At 36.0% G+C, this 24300-nt stretch overlaps 3 protein-coding genes across 4 annotated transcripts in view; 1 reads left to right on the top strand and 2 right to left on the bottom strand.

Annotated features, from left to right (window-relative positions):
• The first annotated feature begins 2597 nt into the window (after positions 1–2597).
• On the top strand, positions 2598–3192 carry LOC110102385 (dirigent protein 22-like). The gene has a single exon (XM_020830711.2). It carries the CDS (start codon positions 2598–2600, stop codon positions 3159–3161), a length of 564 nt encoding a protein of 187 aa, XP_020686370.1. The 3' UTR covers positions 3162–3192.
• A 1168-nt stretch (positions 3193–4360) lies between these two features.
• LOC114580559 (NAD(P)H-quinone oxidoreductase subunit T, chloroplastic) lies at positions 4361–10903 on the bottom strand. Its single transcript, XM_028698510.1, is given in 3 exon segments — positions 4361–4758; positions 4761–4833; positions 10728–10903. Coding segments are annotated over 3 exon segments (591 nt in total). The 3' UTR covers positions 4361–4416.
• LOC110102378 (zinc finger CCCH domain-containing protein 28) overlaps positions 7495–24300 on the bottom strand; it is a 34909-nt gene continuing 18103 nt past the window's right edge. Inside the window, exon 14 of one of the 2 annotated variants that reach the window (XM_020830706.2) lies at positions 7495–7662. The gene's annotated coding sequence lies outside the window, so the exon portion shown is untranslated. Of the gene's footprint in view, positions 7827–24300 lie in introns of both variants that reach the window. The other variant, XM_020830704.2, reaches the window with a different exon arrangement.

Below are 24300 nucleotides of genomic sequence, written 5' to 3'. Positions count from 1 at the left end.
ACATATTCATGTTGACACGAACTTTAAATTTTTGTGTCAGGTTAATGGTCAGATTTTTGATCGTATCAAATATTGACACCCCTAATTTAACATTTGCATTTCATGCGGTGTCTATGCATGTATATCATGTTCTATATTTAATGCAATGTATTCAATGACAATGCAACATAACATATATAACATGTAAATCATATGTGTCATATACTTGTGTATCATGTAATCATGTAATTTATAACAAGTGATTCATATATATCATGTGCTATTGTATAAGTCTAATTAGACTTATTATGCACTTGTGTCATCCATATCTTATAACATATGTGTATGATATTATATCATGTCACTTATGTCATTTATCTTGTGCGTGAATATTATATGCATATACAAGAAAAATAGGATATCTAGTTATCTATGATATTTTTCTGGTATCAAGACTTGTAGGCCAATATTATTGGAATCAGTCTAAGTCATATCAGTAAAGTTTTTAAGAAACAAACTCATATAACATATCATAAGACTGGTGATATTCATGTAAGAAGTCATCACTCTATGTCTATTGACATATCATATCATATCATATCAGTCAGTTTTCTTGTAACTCCATTTTTATATCACTTTGAATTAAACTACAAACATTATTTAAAAAAAAAATGTCATTGTTATACCCTCATGTATAGGCTAATGTCTCCAACCAACTTGAATCTATCAATCCTTTCTAGTCAACCTTTCTTACCTCTACACAAATTTCATATCATGTAAAACATTACAACAAATATCATATATATTCAATAAAACTATCACTATACTCATTAGTATGTCTGTAATAAGCAAAAACTGCATGTTGAGCTAAATGAAAATGAATAGTAAACATATACATATCTTATATTTCATGTTTAAATGTAGTACATTGATTTGTTATCTTTTTATAATAAACATTATACTTTCTATTTCAATTAAAATAACATATAAGTAAAATCACCAAATAAAATTTTATTATTAACCCATCAAAATGTATAGGGTGAATGATGGAAAATCATTAAAAGCAAGAGATCTTGTATTTTAATCAATTTTAGGATAACAAAAATCCGAGATATCAAAATTATTGATAACAAAAATAGGATTTGAGTTGCCTACTATGACTAGAACATTTTTTTTCAAATAAAATGATAGATGAAAATGATTCGGAAGTAACTTTCTCTGACCTATATTTCCCTTTTTCTCAAAAACCTTAAAAGGTGGCCTCAAAATTACTAATTGTTTCCTAAAGAGGGAAACTATGATCAACTAAATTTGTGTTATGTAAATATCATAATAAAAGTCATATCTACCTCTTCTTTGATTACTAAGTTTCCTTCATGCTGATTTAAAATTATATTTCACTAATGGAGGGTCTTCGATATTTATTTATTTTCTTCTTCTTGTATGTTATTATGTCTTCATGCTTTGTGAATTTCACTTGCTAAAGCTGATTATCTATCTGATCATTTTCTGTGTTTGAGTGACTGCATTTGAACGGCTATTATTTTGTTAATATGTTCTATTATGATGTTTGTCATTTATTCTAAGATATTTTACGAACGGATTGTTGGAAGATCATTTTTATGCACTTCTCTATTTTCTCGGATCAATATGCAATTATTGAAGAGTTCATTTTGCTTGATTATGTGCTAACCACACATTATGGCAATGGAGAATGGTCTTCTATTTGATGGCTTTGCCTACTCACAAAAAAGATTAACAAATATACTGCACTTTTTTCTTCCCGCCTTGGACGATAAGACGATAACTATATCTATTCGCCCTTTTTGGATTTAATTATAAATTTTATTTTAATATAAATATAGTATTCTTAATTTTATCATTTCTGTTTAGTAGTCTGATTTTTATGAAAATTATAACCCACTAATTAAAATTTATTGATGAATATATTAGACTAGACCTCAAATTTCAAAAATAAATAAATAAACAATGAAGATCATATTTTTCGAGAAGATGGCATATGCAAATGCCATTATTAATATTATTATTTGGATAATTAGTGGATTCGAGCTCGAATGAGATGGGAGAAATTTCTTCCGTCGGCTGCAGGAGAAATTATTGTGTACACAATCCGAACGTGCTCGGATGTGCGTACACACTGCTAATTTTGTTGCGTATTTTTTAATACATAATTTTTTTGTGACAAAATAAGTAGCAAATAAATAATACTCACTAAATACACAAAAAATACGCAAAAAAAAATACGTAGAAAAAATTATATATCAAAAAATACGCAACAAAATAAACAGTTTGTACATACATTCGAACATGTTCAGATTGTGTACACAATAATTTCTCCGGCTGCAGACCCAATCTCAAATGCTATCATTCTCAAAATCCTCTACAGCAACTTGGCAACGCATGAAGAACAACGTGGCAAAACGTGAAAGAGAGAGTGGGGTTAGCGTCACCATAATCTACACATTACACTATTCTATTGGTCCTTAAAGCAAAATTTAAGTTTCCAAATAACAGAAACTGTTACATATGAAGAAAAAGCATAAATAACTTAGCAAAATTGATTTCATGCACACTATCACACATCATTCCACCCTAAAATGGCAAATCCTCTCCCCCCTTTTGCATTCTTCTTTCTCCTCTGCCTACTCCTCGCAACCCCCAGCTCCACCTCCTCCCCAACCTTCCCAATCCCCATCAACAGCGACCGGCAATCTCACCTCCAATTTTACATCCACGACAAGATTAGCAGCCCCAACGCAACCGCCATCAAGGTCGCCGCCGATCCCAATGGCTCCCGCGCCTCCGCCACTGGCCTCCACTTTGGAAGCATTTATGTCATTGACGATCCCATCACCGAAGGACCCGACCCGAACTCGAAGCCCTTGGGCCGTGCCCGTGGCTTCTATTCCGTGTCCTCTACGGATGGATCAGATCTCTACTTCACCGTAAATGTGATTTTCATGTATGGCATCTATAACGGGAGCTCTGTAGCTATCGTGGGGAGGGATCCCATTATTGAGAAGGTAAGGGAGCTGCCGGTGGTGGGCGGAACAGGGATTTTCAGGCTGGCCCGTGGGTTCGCCTTTATGAAGACGCATGCATTTGATACGGCCACCGGGGACGCTGTATTGTTCTTGGAAGCTTACATTCTCCACCATTGATTCATTTCTTTGCTTGCAGGTGTTTCTTCGATATTTCGACAGAGGACGAGGGAAGGAATTAATGTTTTTTATCCTTTGTTTTCGTTTTGGTTTTAACGAATTAATGTGGTTGAATATTTGTCTCTGATCTTATTTATAAATTTTTATTTTGGATTTATGGATTAATATGATGGAATTCCGATCTCTGTCGTTTTTTTTTTTTTTAATTAATTTTGTCAACAAATTTTCGTCTGTGTTTATGATTTGATTGATAGTATTTGAAAAAAGATAAATTTATTGTATTTTACTTATGATAATATAATTATTTTTTTATGAAAATATTAAAATATGATAGAAAAAATTAAATGATTATGCAGACATTAAATTAATAAACTTATAGTTTGATCTATGATTTCCATTATTATATATTTAATATTTTCTAAATAATGTTAAATTAGAATAAATAAATTATAATCATTTATCTATTATTCGAGCAGTGGCATGACGAAGGTGGTCGGCTAGGCGGAGGTTCGGCAGTATTCGACGGACATACAGTGGTCCGGTGACTGTCGTTAGATGGCTTGAGGTCCAACGGAGTTCCGACGGTGGTGGGTGGTAGGGCAGAGGTCTGGCGGCGGTTGACAGACGGGCGGTATATCTACAAAAGCATGCTTGTTACTCTAATGACATTCTTAAAATAATAACAATAATAATATCAAGCTTTTATCCTACTATATGAAGTCAGCTATATGAATCTTTCATTTTTTTTCATGTTAAGAGTCAAATTCCCATTTAAATTTAAGAAAAAAAATTATTTTTAATATTTTCTACCTCAACATTTCTTAATATAAGCTAAATTTAATACATCCACCCTCCTAACCGGGTGATCAAAAGGCCAGTGTTTTATGTGACCAAATTATCTAAAGAGACTCTTTAATCTTATATGACACAGGAGCTACTCCAACATTTTCACGTATATGTTCATCTCACAAGTATAATCACTCATCCACTTAAGCATCCTCAACTCTGCAACACTTAATTTAATTTTATGCTTATCTTTTAATGACCAACATTCTACGCTATAAAGCATTACTGCAACATTCTTGATTTTTGTTTTTTGTTGCTAATGACGATCCTATATCCTACATGATTGTTGTTTTATGTAAGAAAGATTTCATTATTGGTCTGCTTATATACATCAAAGTATATAGACATCCACATCTTCATAAAACTACCATTAAAATTTAAGATTTAGTCAAGGAAAAAAAAAACAACTTCAATAAGGTTCTTTGAAGAAGACTACATAGACAATGCAGCAAATGCAGAAGATAATAATAGCAATGTCAAAAGTTAAGGCAGTCATGGCCTGATCACTTAGCTGCATGTTCTTACCACTGAGACGGTCGACCATGTCAGGAATGGACTCTGCATTTTGAACATCTTGCTGGTAAGGGTCTTCAAGCTTCAGTGCAGCTCTTTTGCTCTCTGCTTCCTGAGCCAAAGCCCAATCATAGAACTTGCGGCTCTCTTCGCGGCTTAGCACATTGTAGGCTTCTCTGAGCTTGATGAATTTCTCAGATGCCGTCTTCAAGGGAAGAGAGGTTGTGTCTGGCAGTCTGGGTGGTATTCCTTTGACAATCTTCGATAAGCTGCTTTGATCTCCATATATGCTTCAGCTCCAACTCCCAAAAATCTGAGTGGAACATAGCAAATATAATACATAAATACTATGGGTGTCAATATTTGGCACAACCCGAAAATATAATTTCTCGTTGAGGAGAAGGGAATGCTCGGCACGGAGCATCTTTGGATGGCATAAGATTACGTGGCTTCGAATCCTCTGAATATTTATGAATTCCATATTTCTTTTGTGGCATTTTTTTTATGGCCATTTAAATTATATATATATATGAGAATCTTATTCTTTTTTTAATAAGAGAATCAATTCAGAATCTAGGGTTTTAGTCCCCCAAGAATTCGGAGTGAGTAACTGGACTTGCACTTAGGGACTCACAAAGCCTCCCATTCACTAAGGTCATTCAACCTTTAAACTCGACTACTCAACAAGAGTACAAGCTAACTAACTAAGAATTTCCTTATAGAAACTCACTGAGAGTGATCAACTCTCGGTTTCGTTTGGAATAACTTATTTTTTGTTTCTTAAAATAATTTTTTAGTATAAATATTTTTACTTACATATTAAAAAAATACTTTAATAAACAATAAGAAGACCGTCCCAAATGAAACTTTAATATATGATTTCGTTTGAGGTGGTTTTTTTATTATTTTTTAAAACAATTTTCACAAAAAATTTATATGCAATACCCACAACATAATTTTAAAATTTTTATTATTCTATAAGAAATTTCATCGAAATATATGTACTCACTATTTATAAAGCCACATTTTTTTTGAAAAATTAATATACATATCACTAGAAGCATAGTAATTCACTCAACATATCAAAAGTTATATAATAAAAATTTCTAAAATCTCTATATATCTAAGTTTATAAAAATAACAATTAAATATAATATCAAAATTCACATAATAGTAATAAGATTGAAATTTAAAGTAGAGTAATGATAGCATTCATCGAATTAGATAATTTTTCCAACTAATTTGATGGATTAAGGCTTCATTTGAGATGACTTTTTTGTTGTTTCTTAAAGCAACTTCTTAGTAAAAAAAAATTGTACTAAAAAACTAAGTTAAGAAACATTAAAAAAATCATCCCAAAAGAAGCCAAAGTCTTTGTTTGGAACAAATTTCTTACTACTTTTTAAAATAATTATTTAGTACAAAAATCTATTGATAAATTTTAGGTTTTATCAATAAATTTTTAAATTTTATTGATAAATTTTTGTACCAAAAATTTGCTTTAAATAGCTATAAGATAGATGTCCCAAATAAAGAATAAATCAATTATAAAACCTCACAACAATAACTTTCTTCTCCCAATCTCTCTCCCCCTTTCTCATGCTCATAACTTGAAGTATGAAAAATTAAAAGAACATGCATTTTATGATTATTTCTTTTTTTATTTTATATAAAATTAAATGCATGGTTTATATGTAAATTATTAAAAAAAGATTTAAAATATAAATAATACTCACACCAAGTTATTAAAGAATACAGTTTTATAAAGATATAATAATTCCTTATGAAAGATGAATAAAAAACTTCTTATTGTTATATATATATAATACTCGTAAAAATAGATGAAAATACGCATAAAAATAGACAAAATAAAAAATTTCTTAAAAAAATTTAGACGGTCAAAATAAAAAAAAATAGCAATCTTACATCATTTCAAATTCCAAACACAAAATTTTTTTTAAAACCACCAAAAAATAATAAACAAATAAAATTATAGTTACAATCTAAAAAACAAAACAATAAGAAAATTATCTTAAACAAATTCTACGTGAAATAGACAAATAAAATGATGATAGAACAATTAAAAAATTCCAGTTAACAGCAATTCTGCAAAGCAGATTTATAGCGACGAGCTTTTTTAACTGCTGTATCAAAACAAGTACAAAGTTCAACAAAATCCCTCATCAATTATTTCTTAGATGTTAAAAATATCAGTCACGTAGTAATTTGAATATAAAGAAGCCAAATACATTATATTTTTTCCCCGATCAGAAAACAAAAAACAGAGAAGAACAGTAATGCATCAAAAGATTAAGTATTTCCATAGCCAGCATTAGCAGGATGAGCAATTGGCTCTTTTGAATTGTCAGCTCTTTCTTTTTTGCTCCATCCGTTGATGTCAACATATAAGAGCAGACATCATAGAACTCGGATTTCTCCAATTATCATCCTAACCCCTCATTTTGAATGGTTGGGAATGATTTTTTCAACCCGTAGTAATAAAAAAATTAAAAAAAAAAATTAAATTATTCCTTCATTCAAACTGAATGGATGGGAAGAGTATCTGCACCTTCTGAAATCAGCTAAAAGAGGACTAAGGTTTCGTTGGAAACGACTTTCTTAGTGTTTCTTAAAGCAGATTTTTAATTTTTTATACTAAGGCTTCATTTGGGATAATTTTTTTACTGTTTCTTAAAGCAACTTCTTAGTATAAAAATTTTAACTTTTGTACTAAGAAGCTATTTTAAGTAGCAGTAAGAAAGCAGTCCCAAACGAAGCCTAAGGCTTCATTTGGGACAGCTTTCTTCCTGCTTCTTAAAGCAGCTTTTTTTAGTACAACTAGAAAGTTGTTTTTAGTAAGAAAGTCGTCCCAAACAAAGTCTAAAAATCTATTTTAAGAGTCAGTAAGAAAACTATACCAAACAAAACCTAGTATAAGGCAATTAATAATAATAAGTGGAAAGGCATACCAGAGTAAGCCATGAATGATATACTCAACAAATCCAAAATGAAACTATTTTTTGCAAAAAAATTATAAAAAAAAAAAACAAAAATCTCTGACCAATAGCATCCAAAAACAAAGATTAGAATAGTTTCTGGTATCAATCACGGTGGAAACAACCCGCAACATGTCATCAAAATCCTAGTAAACAAAAGCACGAGACTTACAAATAATTCATTATCGTCAAACCTAAAGCTTCTACAGACATTCAAAATAAGACTCTTGCAGAAAATTGCAAAGCAGTAGAAACAGCAGCAGGCAGAGGTTGCAGCAGCAGCAGCAGCATGAGAGCATAAGCAGCTGGACTGAAGCAGTGAAGCAGTAAATCAGAAGAAAATTGTAAGGAAAAGTAGTAAAAATTAAAATGACAGTGCATGACAAAATCGTATTAGTACTACTCATCCCATAACGATGATAAAAATAAGAGGAATTTACTGTATAAATTAAATTCTTATGTACTTACATATCAAACATATAAATATTTATATATTTATATAATATCCTAAGTGTCTTGATTACATCAAAACATATGCATAAAAAGGCATATTTTACTTCAGTTATTTCACAGAAGTAATATTAGTTTTAATTTTTATATCATTTAAAATCTAAGATGTTACATAAATATGAAAATTCAAGTGTTAGTTATATAAAGACATAAGAATTTGCATGTACAATTGTAAATCCCCCTAAAAAGAAAGTTGATATCCCAAAGTTTGATCATACAACAACAACATCAAGTCTTTGTCCCACTATGTGGGGTCGGCTACATGAATCATTTTTCGCCATTGTGTCCTGTTAAAATTCAAGGATTCATGTCATGATTATTCGACAAGTTTTACGCAGGTTGTCGACTACCTAACGCAATCCTCCACTTTTCTCATCCAGGACTTAGGACCTGGATTAGAAATCCTGAAAATTTTGACTAGTCCTTTATGATTATTTGAGTCATTTATATGATAAGACGGACTCTACAGGAATGCCTGTTTTTTGCTAGTACCAACCCTGTTTGCCATGTCCACACACCATGCAAACTGGACACTATTCATCTATAGCTTGATAAGAAAGATCATGTAGTTCACAAATTGTCAAATACGAATAAACCTTCTTTCCATGTCTAAACACAATACAGATGGACACCAACAATATTTATTAATACTTAGGGTATATGTGCAAAGTTTCACATATCAAAATTCCACGCATAATATTTGGTAGAACAATAAAGATAATTTTTTAAGAAGAAAACTTCAGCCAAAAATCAAGCTTCTATAAGAATTTTTAACTTATCTCAGTTTTATGATAATTTATTTCCATTACAAAATAGTTATGACATGATCCGCACATTTCATACAAATGAACTATTTACCTCAAATCCTTCGTATCTACTAATATGAAAAAAATTGAAAAATAAAATAAAAAATCACCAAGTTAAAGAAATAAGCGGGTTAGTTGACAAAAAAATTTCTAGTTTGATAAAAGATGCATGGGTGAACCAGTTTACTGAAATTTTGCTTAAGAACTGCACTAAACTTTTTTTGTTGAAAGGATTGGCATCTTGGGACTTGCCAATCACATTTATGTTTTTTTATTTCCATATCCATTGTTTAAGTACATGCCTCCCAACTCAGTGGTTATATAATCTCCCTTTACAAATTCAAATTAAATGATGGCACAATTAAAAAAACAAAAATAACAAGCTGAGGGAGATTTTTCACGTTCAAACTGCCCAAAAGCATAAAAATTATAAATTCATTAAATAAGCTCGAATTAATTCTAAATTATCATCATTATCATCATTAGCCTTATCCCAAAGATAGGGTTAGGCTTTATGTATCTATCTCCACACATTTATGTGAAGGCAAAAAGATCATGAACATCATAAGCACCCAAAGGATAAAAATAGAAAGTTAGAAACTCATTAAAAAGGTCAGTGTTCTTCATAAGTCATCATCATTTGAAACCGGCTTAATGTATCTTTCTCCACTCATTTATGTTGATTACAGCATGAATAGTGAATAAGTTGTGCCCTTGATAGGGCAGCAGGAGTTGGGAACGGGCTGGGCCAACCCAGCCAATTGGTCCAGCAGGAGCAGAACCAGCCACTGGGTCGGACGAAACCTGGAGCAAAAGCAGGAGCAAGAGCAGGAGTTTTAGCCCCTCTTGTGGGGCCCAACAAAGCTGTGATTCGTTATGTTAGGAAGAGGGAATTATTTAGGGGAATATTCCCAGAATATTCCCAGTTTGAAGAGGGAATTATTTAGGGAAAGATTTTCAATTTGAATTCAAATAGGAGAGAAAATAAATAAAGGAAAGAGGTTTGATCTTGGAGGGAATTATGAGAGCTTATTTAGGGCTAGTTATTTTGTATTAGGGTTATGTGTGAGATTTGTTTTTTTGTTGTAGCTTTTTCTTTGAGGGCTTCCTAGCGATGTCTAGGTTGTTTGAGAGAGCCAATCTACCTCTCTAATCATAGATCACATATATCTTGTTGTCGTATTGAAGTGATAATACATAATCAACCATTATTTCTAGTATTCATGCAATTTTCTACTGTTTTTTCATTGTTTTTACTTCCAAAGCATATCAAATTAATATCAGGGCAAGATTAAATGGCAGCAAATAAGATGGATGTGTTGGAAGACGAGATGGAACAAATCAAGGCCGAAATGGAGAAAAGATATTTCAACATGGAAGGAAAGGCTCTCATCCATAGAGAACTGCTTTGAAAACTTGAAAGACATGATGAAGAAGATGATTGAAATGCAGTCAAAAGCCTCACTGGGAGTTCCTAGTAGGGGTGTCAATATTTGACACGACCCGAAAACCCGACACAGAAATTTCGGGTTCGGGTCAACCCGAACCGAGTCGGGTTTGGGTTAGAGTTTTCGACTCATTTCAAAAATTGGGTCGGGTTCGGGTCGACCCGGAAACCCAAAAATGACCCAGATTGACCCGCTAACCGAGCTTCCCCCCGCATGACCGAGCTGCCCGCCGCTGAGCTCTGTTGACCCGCCTGCCCTACCCCCGACCTAGCTGCCCTACCCCCCCCCCCCCCCCCCGCGCTGCCCGGCTTCGGCGTGCTCGCGCGACCCGCTACTCGCTCGTGTGACCGGGGCTCGCCGCGCGCCTTCTCGCGTCGCTTTCGCTGGCACTATTGTCACTCACTTTGCTCCCCGTCCCTGCGTGATGTATGTCGCTTCCCGATGCACCGCGACTCCGACTGAGGACCGCCGATGCCAGCCAAGGCGGCCGCTGCCCGTAGCGCAATACGCTTTTGTGTCTGTCGGTCGCGAGGGTCAGTTCGGGTTCGAAAATCGGAACGGTTCGGAGTTGGGCCCGCGGCTGACGCCCCGCAAAATTTTGGGCGTGGCCCCGAATTGTTCATTTTCGAGTTCAACCCGAAGCCGACCCATGACTCGAATTGACGACACCTAGTTCAAGGGTTGAACCAAAGGGAAAGAAAATTCTAGAAGACGTTGATGAAGTGGAGAATGTTTACCCTCAAGGACCACCACCGGGGATCTGATGGTGATGAAAAGGTATTCCCGAAAGATTGAGCACAGGAAGGGGGAGAGGCCAAAACCCTTCATGACACCACCCGGGCATGTGTGTAGGTGGACTGGATGAGTAATGGTTGGGAGAGTCATGGGGTCCAATCAGCCAATGGAAAAAATCGCATCATCATTACATGGGAAGAACTAACGGAGGAGAAGCCATTGGGGTATGGTTGCAAGATCAAGTTAAAGATGACAATTTTTTTTATGGGTAAGTATTCTAGGATTGGGTATATCAGGTGGAGCATTACTTTGGCTATCAATGGGTTGACGGAAGGGGAAAAACTTTTGGCGGTTGAGCTATGTTTGGAGGGAAAAGCCTAGCTATGTAGTAGAGGGGATGCAAGGTACCCGATCTATTCAGGGGGGGGGGGGGGGCCGTGGAATTTAAGGAGTGTTGTTAGAACATTTACGAGCCCTCGGGAATGAGATCTCCACGAGCAGTTGTATGCTTTAAACTCAAGAGAGGGGACAATATGGTGTATCGGAGAAGTTGAGCAGTTGTCGGAAGGCTAAGGGAATTTTCGTGAAGTTGGAAGAGAATTCATGAAGGGCTTAGGAAGACATACAAGCAGAGCTCAGAGTGTTTGAGACCTAGAGGGCTGAGGGAAACTATGGTGCTTGCTCGAATGGAAGTGAAGAAATATTTCAAAGGAAGAAAGCCGGCCATAGCAACACCATGAGGGGGCTTATAGAGATACATCTACGACCCTAACAGCTAGGACCCATACGATGTCATTTCATAGGGAAGTGTTGAAGGAAATGAGCACATGAGTTTGTCCCCAGGAGAGCAATTTCAAGTGTCTTACAGGCGGGTGTACAAAATAAGCAGGCAAAAATATTATAGCTTCAAACATGAGAGAGATTTACAACTGGGACATAGATCAAGCATCGATCACCTTCAGTATTGATGGCCAGCGAGGGGGAGAGTGGGGATGAGTTCGAGGAGATCATAGAGGAAATGACACATTTACATCAGACGTGATAGAGTGTCCTAAACCCGTGGTGGGATTCACTCCAATCACACACTTATGAAAGTATGAGGGGCAGATCGGAATACAACCAGTGGTGGTTTCTAATGGACGACAGTAAAGCTACACAATAACTTCATCTCGAATCGGTTCGTCGACCCGCTTGAGGTGCTCAGTTGATGAAGACGTAAGATGTTGAGGTGAGTATGAAAAAGAGTAAGATAGAGAGGAGTAGGGAATATGTAAGGGGTGGTGATGAACTTACAGGAGTTCAAGTGGTGAAGACTTTCTTCTCCTTGAGTAAGCATGAGTACGCGATGTGATTTTTGGGAATGAAATGGTTGCAATCATGGTTGATGGCTTAAAATAACTTAAGAAAGATGGCAGCTAACATAAACGAGAGAAGTGCATGTCCGAGCTCGAGGACAAAATTTATTTGAAACTGAAATCAAACAACAAAGAACATAATGGCCAGAGGAAGAATGAGAAGCTCATCACCATAGTTACTTTCAGGCCTTATTGAGCGGTGACTGAGCGCATTGTTGCCAATAAATATCATCTGAAGATACTAGCATCATCATTCAATACACTCAATATTCCAATGTATCACAACCGAGGGTGTTATCGGAGACACACGCCCTCTTCTCCACACACCTGCACATAATGGAGTGCATTTGGGCAGGCGATATTCGTTTGACGATTTAGGAGTAATGATACGGCAGCAAGAGTGTGGGGCGTGCTTAGGCCACACCTAGCCAACCGATCCAGCAAGAGTCGGACAACAAATCTGCCCGAATGAAACTGGAGCAGGAGTTCGACCCCCTCTCGTGGCGCCCCCAGCAAAGCTCATGATTCATTATGTTAGGAGGAGAAATGAAGAAGGGAATTATGTTAGAGAAAGATTTCCAATGAAGAGGGAATTATTTAGAGAAATATTTCAATTGAATTAAATAAGAGAAAAATTAATTATTAAAATATGGCTGATTTTCCAGGAGAATTAGAGAGCTTATCTTGGGGCTAAGTTTATTTTTGTATTAGGGATTATGTGTGATTATGTTTTTTTTTTTTTTTTTGTTTCTTTCTTTGTAGGCTCCTAGCAGCATCTAAGTTTTTTAGAGAGCCGAATCTAAACACTTCTAATATGTAGATCACTTGTATCTTATTTTTGCATTGGAAGTTTGAATATACAAAATCAGCCATTGTTTTTTGGTTTCAGTGCAGTTTCACTATTTTTTTCGTTTGTTTTTTCTTTCAAGGCATATCAGCCCTCCGTTTACATATTTTCATGACAAATTGCATTGAAAAATTAGATGCCCACCACGGTCACATTCTATTTTGAATTTAAATCCACCTCTTTATTCAGAGAGACGTTAAAGCATGATCTGGCACGGACAGTCGAACTAAACATTCCACAATAACCTCGCATCTTCAAAGGAAAAAGTATCCTAATTAATACTGTCTTAAGATCTTCGAGCATCCAGGGTAACCCTAATTTTTAATTTAGGTAACCAGGAATTCTCTCAGAAAAAAATTTTGCAAATCCGTATTTTTAGGCAGTTGGTAGCGTTGTTCGCAGTTTTTCATGCAAAATTTTCCATTTGCATTAACCCTAAGCAATATAGTACTTTTGGATTAGAGGACAAATAAAATAAATATAATAAAAAAGATGTAATTTATGTTCAGCAACTTGTAGTTTCGTATAATAAGAAGCCTTAGAGCAAAAGCCCACTCCCAAAGCACAATAAAATTATAGCTCCAAAAAGAGCAGAACATCGTTTGATCGGGGATGTGTTTTCCAAAAATAAGTCTAAGGCATTTACAATATAATGTACTTGGCGGAAGATCAAATTTGCATTGGAATTGATCATATAATGGGTGGCACTAACTAAGTGTACAAGAACATCAGAAAAATATGTAAAAATGTAATCACTTTAGCAAGAGAAGCTCTAAAGTTTTCATGCAAAAAAACGAATAACTTAATTTCATATTGGTAAACTAGATCAGTGAAAGCAGATTAAAAAAATCAAACTAATAATAAAATGGCTGCAGTCGATCCTGCCTAGTGCTCTATTCTCAGCACTGCGAGTTGCGGGTGAGTAAAAAACGACATTGGGTTCGATGACAAACTCCACCGACGAGAAATCATGACAAATTTCAACGTGATTGCAACAACCTATCAATATGATACAAGAATATACACAAACCAAATATGAAACAAAATAAATAGATTATAGGTTGCATAGAAAGAAATCATATCTAATGCAACCTCTATACACACCCTTTGTTTCGTGAATTTGGATGGGCGATTTACAGAATCATCGCTGACAAGCTTTTTTGCAAAAAATCCTGAAACGATACCCTTGATTTTGTTTGTCGGCGTGACATAAATCATAGTAAGAAAACAGTACCAGCAGTGAATAATCAAAACAAATGGTCAAATCTCTTTAAAGAAAATGTTCGTATAGGTTGACAATGAAGATTATCAGAATACCGAAACGTGGAACATCATACGCTTGGGATGCATTTTGAAAGTTACGACCTGACAACAGATGACGTGTAATAATCCCCAATCAAGTTAAAAATTGACCCTTAGCAGGAGCTGGGAAACCTATTTAAGAGTATTTTTACCATCGCTGAATAATTCTAATCTCTCTCTCTGCTCCTCTCTCTCTCGCACTTTTTTCCCTCCTAATCTCCATGCATTTTTTCTTTCAAGAAAGTAAATATTTCTTTCGTGATTTGGTAAACGACAACAAACTTTATTTACCAAATAAAATTTACATATAGAGGGTTTTTACATTAGAACCGTACCAGTCTCAAGTGAAGAAACCGTGAAGCTTAACAAATGTTTCATGCTGCTGCAAAAAATAAACCTACGCACAAGCCCCAACGCATACAATGAGAGTAAAACTGAGAAAAGTTTAAAAATCTTATGCGAAAAAAGAAATACGACTTTGAAACTAAATCCAATTAAAATGCCAGAATACAGGAATGACTATTACCATTTAAAAGGAAGGAAAATACTAAATAATCCACCATAAACTTGAACCTAATACAGAAATAAATGAACTTTCTGCTCTTTGGATGATAAGAAAGTTTAAACTTCCTTTGACAGCAAGGTAATTCACAAATATTAATAATTTCAAACTTCCCTTAGCATCTTGTGTTGGATACTTGATAGCATATATACAATCTGTTAAATCTCAACCTACGATCCCAAAGATATCCAACGGCTGTGAACAGTATCAGTGGGAAGACTACATGGATGCATTAAATTCCCTTCCTTAATTTACGGAATAGATTATATTCATTGTTATTAATAAGAGTTATTTGTTTCCTTATCGAATACCCCTTGTATAATCTATAAATAGGGAGTAAGATTGCTATAAAATTTAAGTTTTCCACTCAGATCCTCGTTTTAAACATGGATACAAGCTCACCGGAGGGAAAACTTCGTGAAATGAGGCCTTCGTTGCCCGTTGACGGAAAAGTGTCAAAGAAACGTCGTCGAAAGCCCGAAGGATCCGAAGGAGCAAAAGAAGCCTCGCGTGGAGCAAGCCATCCGATCGCGAAAGGCTCCAGGCGTCCCGATCGATCGAAGCTTCCCGACTCGTCTGAAGGCGACCCGATCGTCGAAAGCGTCAGGCGTCCCGATCGTCAAAGGCATCTCGAGACCGTAGAAGGCGTTTTCCAGGCGTCCCCGATCAAGAGGCTTCCCGATCGTCCAAGGCGACCCGACTCATCGAAAAGCGTCCCAGGCGTCCCTGTATTCGTCAAAGCATCCGATACCGTAGAAAGGGCTCCCGATCGTTCGAAGGTCGAACCCGATCGTCTGATAAGCGTCCCAGCTGTACCGCGATCGTTCCATAAGGCCATCTCTGACCTGAGAAGGCGTTCCAGGCGTCCCGACAACGGAAGGCTTCCCGCATCGTCCAAGGCGACCCGATTCATCGAAGGCGTTCCCCAGGCGTCCTCGTATCGCAAAGGCATCCCGACCGTAGACAGCCGTCCCGATACCAAACCGGAGATGAACCTCCTCGATGCGGCTCATGCTGTTCGAAAGTATATGTATGTCGGCTTCTTTTCTCTGGAGCCTCGACCTCCTGCCTTGTCCCAATTCTTAGTTTTTTTGAAAGACTCGGCCGGATTTGGTAGTTAACCAGAAAATAAAATTCTCTTTGGACCTTATTGTCGAACAATAAGGAAATTTATTAGGTATAGCCTTAATTGCTTCTTCCTCAATATGTTCAGAAATTATTTCCTTCTCAAAAGCGTTGATGCAAAATTGAGTGAGTCGATGGTGGCATTTCTCAAGGAACGAGTGACCTTTCAATTACATACAAAACCTTCTCTTATCGTCTAATGGGAATGATACTACTTTGAAGTGTCTCAATTTGTGATAGACCTACTGTGAAGGGGTAAAGGTAAATACATCATTCTGTCCATTGGAGGAGGACTCGAAAGAAAGATCTCTCAAATTTGGTGGGCATGGATGAAGCTAACCCAATATTATGTCATGGTTTGGATTATTATCTTATGATTCTTCCATGAAATTAAGTGATTATCATTTAATTGTTCCTATCGTACAGCAAAGGAACATTATTGATATGCTTGCCAGACAAACCTATCTCTGAAAGTCTTTCGTTATCAGTCCCAAATCCTTTTGAAGTTTAAAGTTCAAGTGGAAGACGAAGCATCGGATTAGTATAGACTGTGACGGATATGCCACCATTTCTACAAAATCTATGCTAAGAACTGATCACTATTAGGTGCATTTGAATTACCAGATTGTCCGGAGGATGCTTGCGATCTCTAAAGAACTTTATTGTAAATAAATAGATGTTATATTTCTTGCAGAACTCAAATGCAGAATTGATCAGCTAGAGTTCAGATCCTCGGGCAGGAGGAGACACCATCACTCAACGAAACTATTTTCTCTCATCCGAGCAGAAGAAAGTCGACGAGGAAGTGATGCTAGAACAAAGCCAATTGAAACCTCAGCAATGTGATGAACAAAAGAATCATCATGGAAGGAGAAAGGTAAAAGATTCTTCAAGAATCCAAAGATAAAAAGACTCACTTTTGGGCAGCTATGCCAAAAAGTCAAGACACCAAAGAAAAACAGCTGGAAGATACATGGAAAACCCCCAAAACAAGGAGTGGAATCACAAAGGTGAAACAATGGTACATCACCATGCCAACAACACTAACCAGTAGCAGAGCTCAGTCCCAATTTGGAGAATTCAATAAAGAAGATATTGATAAATTGAAATCGACTCCTGTCTCTTGAAAAATCAAATGCTTCTCTTCACTTGCACTCTCAGGTAAGACTCTAATTTCTATTAGTTTTAAGTGCTTCTAGAAATCATTTAAAGGAATTATGGATCATTGATTCAGCAGCCACAGATCATATGACACACTCACCTAACCACCCTCATAAACTATGTAACTCCTGCCCAAACACAAAAAATATCACTGCTGATCGGTTCTCTACCACGGTACTGCCAAGGAGACATCATCACTATCGCCAATCCCTCACCAAAAAATGTGCTCACGTACCACAATTATCCACAAACCGATTATATATATACAAAAACTTACCAATGACCATAATGTGTCAAGCATTGTTTAAATCACATACCTTATGCTATATTTCAGGACCGGAGATCGGGAAGAAGATGAAACTTCAAGGAGAAAGCAGGATTGTACTACCTGGAAGAAACAAACCAATCTAAAAGAGTTTGCTCTTTGTTACTTCAGTCGATAGGAACTCTGCTATTTGCTGCATCATTATAGACTAGGACACCCATCTTTTGATGTCCTAAAAACATGATGTAATCCGCAACTTTTTTCTATAATTTAGACAATAAAATGTCATTGTGAAACCTGTGAGTTGGCTAAAACATAAAAGAACCTCATTCCCAAACAATAAGTGGAGATGTGCTACTCCTTTCTACAATTATTACATAGTGATATATGGGGCCCTCTAAATTTCCCAATATCCTGGGGCACGTTGGTTTGTGTCATTCATTGATGATTGCACAAGAGTCATCTTGGATACTATCTCCTTAAACATAATCCGATGTCTGGGGCACCATTGTTCCCACCTTTCATTCCATGATCAAAAACCAATTCGGGTAAAAATAAAAGGTTTCGCTCCGATAATGCCAAAGAATATTCAACCAAACCCTTCCTCCTACTTCCAGAGTGAATGGATCATCCATGAATCCTCCTGTTGTTCACCCCACAACAAAATGGGTTTGCAGAAAGGAAAAATGGTCACCTTCTAGCCTCTACGCGAGCTTTCCTATTTCACACAATAACCCAAATCCTCATTGGGGGAAGCCCTTTTACTGGCGCATAATCTAACATCAACCGACTAACCTTCAACAGCCTTAGGCCTCAAAACTCCATGGAGACCTTGTCTCTTTTACCCAGAATTCGAACCCATCATAATCTTACACAAAAAATCTTTGGATGCACGTCTATGTTAAATTCCAATAGACCAGGAGCGAGGAAATTAGATCAAGAGCACTCAAGTGCATCTTTGGTTGGCTACCCTGCTACCCAAAGGGTATAAATGTTATCAAGCCGCCTACAAGAAAACCTTGTCTCTTGAGTTACCATTTTTGCTGAACAGAATTCTATTTTCAAAAAACTCATCTTCAAGGGGAGACTGAACTTGAGGAAGATGAGGAAAATGAGCTAGCACTCTGACCTTCCTCACCACCTCAGAAAAATCCACCTGAAAACCCAAGAAGGGAAACAAATGACAAACACACTATCATATAGATTGGAAAGGTTACTCCAGATCGTACAAGTCCAAGCTGTGCTCAAAGCAGATCCAAGAATTCGGAACCATCTCCTGAAAAAGGTAAAGTCACCACCTCCCTTATACCGCTATAAAACAACTCTTATATCCTTCCAACAACTTTCTCATCAATCACACAAAAATTTTCTGTACATTAGAAAGATACCCAATTCCTAAACGATGTTTCTGAGGCCTTCCTATAAAATGAAAAAATGCCATGAAGGTGAAAATCAGCCCCTGGAGAAGAACAAAACTTGGAGGAGATGTCAATCACTACTGATAGGGAAAAAAAATCGGTCGGTTGCTAAATGGGTATTCCAGTAAAAATAACAATGCTCGATGGCACACTAGAGAGATATAAAGCAAGACTAAGTGGCAAAAGGTTTACTCAAACGTACGGCAGTTGACTACCAAGAAACTTTGCCGCCTGTAGCGCAAGATGAATACTGTCCCGAATACTACACTCTCACTAGCAGCCAAATACAATTGCACCTGAGCAATTGGATGTGAAAAATGCATTCTTGCATGGGGAACTTAGAGAAGAGATATTTATGAAATAGCCACCAGGGTTTTAAAGAAAAATTTGAAAAATAACAAGGTATGCAAACTGAAAAAAGGTCTATATGGCCTCAAACAATCACCAAGGGCCTGTCGAAGATTCTCTAAATTCATCTCCTAAATGGATATCGACAGAGTCAAGGGGATCCAACACTATTCTACAAACACTCAGACTCAGAGGGGAGTCCACAAATACTATTAGTGGTATGTTTGATGATATTAATTTTGACAGGAAATAATGAAGAGGAGAAAGTCGAGTTTAAGGAAAAATTAACTTACTAGGAATTTGACATCAAAGAATTTGGAGACCTAACAATTTCCTCGAATTGAAGTAGTCACTCCAGTAAAGGAATCTTCATTCAACACAAAAATACATCAAAGATCTTACTAAGAGAACGAGGTAAACTAGCCCTGTAAACTCACAACCAACACCAATAGAATAAATCTAAACTGGGAGAAGCTAAAGAACGATCCAGACTGTAATAAAGGGTCTACCAGAGACTTGTAGAGGAAAGATTCTACCTCTCCCACACTAGACCAGACATAGCATTTGCCTGTAAGCATGTCAGTCAGTTATATGCAGAAACCTCCAAAGCAGATTCACATGCAAGCAGTAAGACAGGATATTGCACTACCTTAAAGGGAGACCAGGAAAAGGAATTCTCTTTAAAGAGATCGTAAGGAATATGACCCTAGAAGTATACATACGGATGCGACTACGCGGATCACCGGTTGAGTAGAAGATCTACTTCAGGGTATTGCACATTTCTTGAGGAAAACCTTTTACATGGAGAAGCAAGAAACAGAATATGGGGCGACGATCCAGTGCAAGCAGAAAGATCGAGCTATGGCCTTGGAATATGTGAGCTACTATGGATTCACAAATATCCTAAGAAAGATCAAGTTAAGTGGATGAGCCCATGAAGCTACCATTGGACAACAAATCAGCAATCAGCATAGCCCAAATCAGTCCAGCATGACCAGACCACACAAAAAAAAAGAAAGTGGACAAAAACATTTTAAATAAAGAAAACTAGACAGTGGTCTAGTAATGTGTTTGACCATGTATCATCAAGGATCATTGCAGATTTCCCTTACTAAGGATGGACAGTTCGTTTCCCTCCAAATATCGAACAAAGCTGGGAATGAGGATCCATATTTCCCAGCTTGAGGGGGAGTGTAATAATCTCACCTTACGATCCCAAAGATAATCCACGGCTGTGAACAGTAATGCCGTGGGAAGACTACAGGATTGCATTAATTCCTTCCATAAAATTTAGGATATTATATTCATGTTATTATAGAGTTATTTTGTTCCTTATCAACCCTTGGATAGATCTATTAAATAGGAGTAGATTGCTTAATAAAAATTAAGTTTTTTCACTCTCAGAGCCATCTTTTATAACAAATTCTCAAGCACGTACAAATGAGAAAGTGCATTTCTAAAATTGTTAGCATGGTTAGGATTGATCTTCCATTCATCAGTAGTAGTGGCCAAAACAATTAATTCCAAACTTTACAAAGTAAAATATTACCCAAAAAAATAAGGAGTTGTAGAAAAAAAATGCAATAAAATTTGCATATCATGAAGAAGGGGCAGTTTTTTTTATTTTTTTCTTTAAATATCTTAGAAGAATTTTTTATGTACCTCAGATTGTGAATGAGATGGAAGTATTTACAATGGTCACGGTACAAGCACTTCAGAAGCTCCTTGCACACATGGTACTAACGTCCTTGATCTGCAAGTGCATACACAACATCAGCAAAGCAGTAAACTAACATTTTTAAAAAAAATTTCCTTTATAGACGCTCCAAATCGGGCTCCACATTTTTATTTTTTTTTTTTATGTTTTTTTGTTTTTTTTTTTTTTTTTTTTTTAAATAATAGTAATTCTAAACATATTTAATAGTTATACATAGGCCACGTGCTTTGGTCATTTATCTTATCAGTTGCAGAAAAATGACCTCATAATCAGTACAATTTGACTTAAATCTTAACGAAACACAGCTTATGAAGCCTTGTGCACTTATGGTGATCATTTTCTCTATTGTCAACTTTCTTCATTTAACATATGAGATATGGAACAACCCTTTCCTAATATTAAAGCAATAAGTTAAGATAGAGAAAAGAAAGCCTTCCTATTTCTTTAAGAAAGTCATGAAATTTTAGATGAAGTAGACTATACATAAAACTGTTGCATTTGGGATTGCGGCCATTTTTCCAAAAGTGATAGTCCATGATGTTGTAACTGACCCTTGAAAGAAAAAAGGACGCTTGATAAAGAAATGAAAAATGACCATTAAAAAAAAAAACATACAAGGAAATTTAGAAAATCAAGTAATCTAAACCAGGTAAACAATCATCACAGCATAACTAGCTTTATGACAACACGTAACTGAGAATAGCACCATGAATCTTATTAAATCCAGCCGCCCTTGGCCCTAATCCCCACGGTCAGTATGGGGATCCATGGAAGGAATCACCTGATCACGCGATCTCCATCACATTGGGTGGCCTGATCTAGGAAAGATTATATTAGGCATATGCATGAACATAGTTTTTTTATTTCTTTATAAGATATCTTTGTATAGATCTAGAAATAGGATACTTTTGAGCAAATAAAATAGGCCTTTCTTCTCTCCAATTTCTCTGAATTTAACAAATCCAATTTAAATGATGCTCGAAACTGTGCATTGCATACATGCCCTAATCCAAGAAAATCCTTTTTGCCAGCACCCCTAACATATTAATCCTTTGGCTTGTTAAAGTCATTTCCGGGAACTTTCTGCAAAGGAAATCATAATTATAAACTGAAAATAGATTTTTCTTCCTTTATAATAATGAAAATAATTCTATCTAGAGGCATACATCCAGTTAACAATAAAATGATATGTTTTTTTCAAAATAAAATGTGATTCCCCAACAATGAATAAATGTTCTTCAAGATTTACTTCCTTCAATTCATACGTAATACATAAAATGACACTACCTCATAAAGCGAGCTATCATGATCCATATTTAAACGTCGGTTATACACTTAAATGGAGCCCCTCATGTTGGGGAAAATTCATCTCGCTTCTACTGAGCAGATATTTTTAGAGCCCATTAACTTGCCAAAAGGCATTTCCATGAAATTATGATAGCAAGAGAGTTCATGTTTATCGTACTTATGCAAACTTGAAAAGACAAGTTTAAAGAGATTTGAGAGATTCTTATGTGGAAAGCCCATAGATGAGGAAAATGGGTTCTCAGCCATACAAAATCAACTTATTTTGAAAATTTGCTCAAGGATTGTCAGCTCCAAGCAAATAGAGGGACTTCTAATATCATGTTTACCAATTAAGGCAAATAAAATCAGATGGCAATAGAGGGACCTCACTAATAGCAGACCCATGTGTTGGATGAAAATACAATAAAAGGAGTAGCAGCAAGGCCAAAAAATCCTGCGAAAATGACAAAGTGTATGATAGGAAATACTGAGTTCGCAAGTAACCTAAGGAATACCACTTGAGTCGCAAGCAAACCTATCACTAATTGAGATAAAACAGCGAGAATTCAGCCAAAATCTGGGCCGAATCAAGCCCCAATAACTAAATTGCAATAAGGAAAACCAAAAAGCAAAAGCAACACGAAATCAAGATACAAGTGATCCCAAATTCGAGAGGAGGATCGTCCTCTCCCAAATCTCTAGACAAGAGAGCTAGAGCCCAAACACCCAAGAAACATCCAAGAAGAAAACAATACTTGCATGCCCTTCCCTAACCCCTTACCTCTCTTATTAAAGACCTTTTCCACCACTCAAATCTTTCTAAAAATAATTTTCAAAATAATTAAATCCCGTGGACCCCCACCTTAGGCAAGTAATTTAAAATTTGGGCAAGAAGGAGGCAAATTGCCTTCACTTTGGTATACAAGAGCGGCCATGATTGGGCTGGGCTGAGGCGGTTCAGAAGGAACCGCCTCAAGAGGCGGGTTCCAAAGGACACCGCTGTAATCAGTGTATTGGGTTCTTCCAAATTGTGCTAGGCATACGAATTGTAGTGCATTGATTAACATAGTTTAAAAATCGTGTTGTCATTGACTAGACGCAATAAAACGAAACCGTTTATTGTCAATGAATGCATATAAGATCCCAATTCACAATGAGTGAACAATGGAATCACAGTAATTTTATCAAATTGTTGAAAATGAGCAAGCACAACTGGTCGACATGTACAAGTATAATTCCACCAACAAAGAATTTCAATGCGTAGCATGATACATCGTGACAACTGAAGGTCCCCTTCGAGGCCGCAACAATTTAGAAGATAGTTGTAAATTATTGTAGAGAAAAATAACTCCTTTTAAAACTAGTTATCGGTATTATACATATTTCTTTTTATAATAAAAATAAAAATAACTTTCTTACTGCTACTATATTAAGCAGACCTTGTGTAAAATGCAAGCTTTCTCACTACAGAAATTTTTTGAAAAGAATAATAGCCAAATAGAAGTCGTGTAGTTGTCTGAAAAACAAAGCACTGAGAAAGCTACTCAATAGCCTTATAACAAAAACAGTAAATCAAATCCCATTACAATATTGGTGATAAGTGGTGTACTCATCATCAGCATGTTCAAACAAGCATCATGTTTTTTTGTTACGTTGTAAAAAACAAACAATATGTGGGTCCTATAAGCAAAGCAATGAACAATAGCACAAATTTTCCAAAGGGATGAAAAAATTCTCTAACACAAAACAAAATAGTAAATCTTACAAAATGAATTTAATGAAACTTGCTTATGTTCTTTGGACAGTCATTTGGTCCTAAAAAGATTAACTTTCAATATTTACTTTAACAAACAATCGAGATCAAGCCTCCCATGATCAACTTTCATTGAATGAGCCAT

This window comes from Dendrobium catenatum, unplaced genomic scaffold (assembly GCF_001605985.2).
Source record: "Dendrobium catenatum unplaced genomic scaffold, ASM160598v2 fragScaff_scaffold_1099, whole genome shotgun sequence".
NCBI classification, from domain to species: domain Eukaryota; kingdom Viridiplantae; phylum Streptophyta; class Magnoliopsida; order Asparagales; family Orchidaceae; genus Dendrobium; species Dendrobium catenatum.
This window is presented reverse-complemented; position numbering and strand designations above follow the sequence as displayed.